Here is a 4362-nt window from a genome sequence, read left to right as displayed (position 1 = left end):
GTCAGTTCCCTGAATTTACAGCTTCTTCTGTTTTACAAGGACTAATACTTTTAAAAGTTATTTTTATTGAAAACATTTTTTAACTTTTTAAAATTGAAATATAATTATTTTGTGTCTCTTCTTTTTCCTTCCTCCAACCCTTCCTGAGCATCCCACATGTTCTCATTCAATATCCTGAAGGCCTAATACTTTAAAGGATCACCGCAATCTCTTTGGTGTTTGGGTAAGATAGAAATAATTAGTATGTTTTAAATTCTTAGATAAAGCAAAGATATTGTGTACACACACACACACACACACACACACACATATCAGCGAGAGTAAATTAACAACAAAAAAACCAGGTTAAAAAACTGGGAAAATAGTGACTGTATTCTATTTTTCTACTTTGTTAAATTCTGAATAAAATCAATGCTTGTGAGACTGGTTTGCTGAAATGACATGTTAATTATCTTATTGATCTAACCATAATGACTTTATTTGATGAGGCAGAATTATAAAAAATTACAAACACTATTAAGTAATCAAACCTTGACTCTTTCATAAGAAATATTCCTCTTTGTTTTGACAGATGATGTTTTGTGTTGTAAAATATATATTCTGAGTTAAATATGTTTTTTGGTCTCAATTAAAGGTTAGCTTTATATTTTTACTTCACATGACATTTTGATATATGTATATAACCAAAATACAAATTCATATATATTTGCATGTATCAGGTAAAGATAGGACATATTTTGTTGTTGTTTACAGAACTTACGACTTAACAAGAACCCATTCGTGAAATGAAGTTGATCAGTGATTATGTTCAGTGCTCAGAATTGAGTAGAGGGGAACAGCACTCTAAAGGAAACATGCTAACAGTGGAATATCAGCATGTCATTTATGGTCATCAGTGGAATGATTGATGACGGTCATTTATATTACCTTTTTCATAATTCTCTTGAGAAAAGCACTTTCAATGTAAACACACTTTTAATTGTCACTAAGCCATAATTAAATTTAAATATTTATTGCATAAATATGAAATTTACTTCTTGGATTTTGATGCATAGTATTTGAATGAACGATGACATACTTTCCAAGTTAAGGAAATTCACATACCATTATCTGTTCTTCACTTGATTTTAGTATTGGCACAGTGTTTGAAATATATGCTTTTTACAAATCTAATGTTATGTATTATTAAAATTAGTATTCATTTTGCCTTCCAATTTAAGGATAAACAACCTTAAGTGTGGAAAGATCAGCCAGCCTATATTATATGTTTAAGAACAGCATAATTTTTAAAGCAAGTTATAAATCAGCACTCTCTTATACTCAGAATTCATGGACAATAATGAATAGAGGAGATTAACTTGATTGACAATTTTGATGAATTGATAAATTTGATGAATCCCACATCCAATGTCTTTCTTTTTACATATTCAATGTAATCTGTACATTTTGTTTTGTTCCTTTGACCTTTGTCCTTTTAACAAAATACCCCTGTTCTTTTCTGGCTGTTTTATTCCTTCCCTTTGCTTACAGCTCTTTGCAAATTGCCTTTTAAAGTTTCCTGTCCCATTTATTATCTCCCTTTTCTCTTTTCTGCAACTCTTATTATAATGGTCTGCAGAAAAGTGAGTTATGTTAACTCCAGAAGGAAGGTGAATTCTTATTAATCCCTCTATTAGGTACTTTCTTCCACTCCACATGTTATTGCACTATTTGTTCTCAGATGTACTTTGAATTCTATCACATGAAAGTTGTTCCCATTAAAATGATTTTAAGTTTTCTTAATGCTTTGCACTCAAATAGTTTCATTCATTTCTTGTCCAATGGAGCATTTATTTTTGTGTTTGGCCCAAATCTTTGATAATGTTTATTTATATCTATCTATCTATCCATCTATTTATCTATCATCTACATATCTATTTACTTATTGATTGATTGACTGAGGAACTCCCTTTTCTTCATAACCACAAAATTTAGATTTTAAATTCCGAGGCTACTTACAGGATTTTTATGCTCAATATTTTTTTCTAGAATTTGCTTGATTTCTTTTCCTTAATCCAGGACCTAAGATTAGGATACTAGACAATTTAATGAAATAGAAACAGTATTGAGGAATAAGGCTGAAAAGTGAATAGCAACAGGAAAGCAAGGCAGCCTAATAGCAGCACCAACCAAGTTCTAAAACCATATAAATAAGACCTTTTGCTATTACTGCTGCCTCGAGATGCCACTCGCCAGTCAGACAATATCATTGGAGTGGCTCCAAGTGCATTTGCTGGAGTCTTGATATGGTTGGCCTGTTTGCCCTCAAGACCTTGATATCTTTGTCTCTGTCCTTTGTCACACTAAGTATTCCAAAGCATCTCCATGTGGTTTAACTGGGAAAATATCCATCAAGTCTCCTCATTCTTTCCCAGTAGGAGAGGCACAAGAAAGTGAGTTTGTAGTCTTTTGGACTTCTTGAGTGTATAGAAGTGCCTGATTAGCAAATATTCATTAATTGGAAAGTGATTCAGATGTGTCTACCTAATAAATGAAATCTATCCACACTACAGTCTCTTTACTATGACCTCCTCAGTATCTTGTCTTTTCCTCCACATTTCTTTCCTTATACTTTCCGAAGAGTAGGTTACACATAACTCTGCTTCCAACTGCTCTAATTGCACCAAGTCATTGCTTATTTTATGATTTTAGTGGAGTCATAGATCTAATTATATTCTGCTCAGATGTTGAGAAGATGGTCCTTCCTGGAGTTCTTTTTCAGTTATTATTATTACTCTTTTGAAAATAAACTTTTTCTTATATAAGACATTCTGATTATGATTTCCCTTTCTCTATTCAGTTCCTCCCCACACTTCTCCCATTTGAATCCCCCTGTCTGTCTCTTATTTGACAAGAAGAGGCTTCTAGGAGGTAACTACAAAACATAACAAGATAAAATAATAAGATAAAACACATCAAAATTGAATAAGACAAACCAACAGAAGGTAAAAAATCCAAGAGAAGAAAAGGCACTAGAATAGAGACCCACTCATTCTCACAGTCAAGAATACCATTAAAATATTAAACTGGAAACCATAATATATATTAACATTTATAATATATATGGATATATATCCATAATACACATATTACAGATATACATAAATATGCAGAGGACCTGGTGCAGATCAGTGCATGCCTTTTACAATTGTGTTCAGTTTCTGTGAGTTCACTCTTAATCTGTCACTGGTTATTCATTACCATGTGGAATCAATTGAAAAAATATTATTAATTTCTAGAGTATTCTTTTAGTTGTAGTATTATTCAGACCATGAGAAATTCATTATTTCATCATTATTTCATCAGGAGAAACTCCTTCAAGATTCTGATAAAAACCAGTGAATACTATCTGACATTCATTAAATCTAATTTCAGGAGACATTCAATGACAACATGGAAAAGGAGAACAAAACATTATGGACAGAGTTTGTTCTCACAGGTCTCACATGCCAACCACAGTGGAAAATCCTTCTGTTCCTAGTGTTCCTGGTAATATACCTCATGACCATTATAGGGAACCTTGGTCTTATCACTCTTATCTGGAATGACCCTCGACTTCACATCCCCATGTACTTACTCCTTAGTAACTTAGCCTTTGTGGATACTTGGTTATCATCCACAGTGACACCAAAGATGCTATTCAATCTTTTAGACAAGGGCAAGGTAATTTCTCTTTCTGAATGCATGGTGCAGTTCTTTTCCTTTGCAATCAGTGTGACCACAGAATGTTTTCTCTTGGCAGCAATGGCTTATGATCGCTATGCAGCTATATGCAATCCTTTGCTTTATCCAGTAATTATGACCAATAGACTATGCATTCGCTTATTAGTTTTATCATTTGTAGGTGGTTTTATTCATGCTGTAATTCATGAAAGTTTTTTATTCAGATTAACCTTCTGTAATTCTAACATACTATATCACTTTTACTGCGATGTTATACCACTGTTAAAAATTTCCTGTACTGATCCTTCTTTGAATTATCTGATAATTTTCATTTTCTCTGGTTCAATACAAGTGTTTAGCATTATGACAATTCTTATCTCCTACACATTTGTTCTCTTTACAATTTTAAAAAAGAAGTCTGACAAAGGTGTAAGGAAAGCCTTATCTACCTGTGGAGCCCACCTCTTATCTGTGTCTTTGTACTATGGGCCTCTTCTCTTCATGTACGTGCACCCGGCATCTTCAGAAGCAGATGATCAAGATATGATCCTCTCTCTGTTTTACACAGTTATAATTCCTGTATTAAATCCAATTATCTACAGCCTCAGAAATAAGCAAGTCATAGATTCTGTGAAAAAAATGCTGAAGATAAAAGCTTAG

General features: G+C 32.8%; 1 protein-coding gene across 1 annotated transcript; it reads left to right on the top strand.

Moving 5' to 3' along the window:
- Positions 1-701: 701 nt before the first annotated feature.
- Positions 702-4362, top strand: LOC101983383 (olfactory receptor 183). The gene is made up of 2 exons (XM_005344928.2): positions 702-719; positions 3415-4362. Exons 1-2 carry the CDS (start codon positions 711-713, stop codon positions 4360-4362), a joined length of 957 nt encoding a protein of 318 aa, XP_005344985.2. The 5' UTR covers positions 702-710.

Source organism: Microtus ochrogaster, chromosome 2 (genome assembly GCF_000317375.1).
Source record: "Microtus ochrogaster isolate Prairie Vole_2 chromosome 2, MicOch1.0, whole genome shotgun sequence".
Lineage (NCBI taxonomy): Eukaryota > Metazoa > Chordata > Mammalia > Rodentia > Cricetidae > Microtus > Microtus ochrogaster.
The sequence above is the reverse complement of the archived record's forward strand: the minus strand, read 5'-3'. Positions and strand labels throughout refer to the sequence as shown.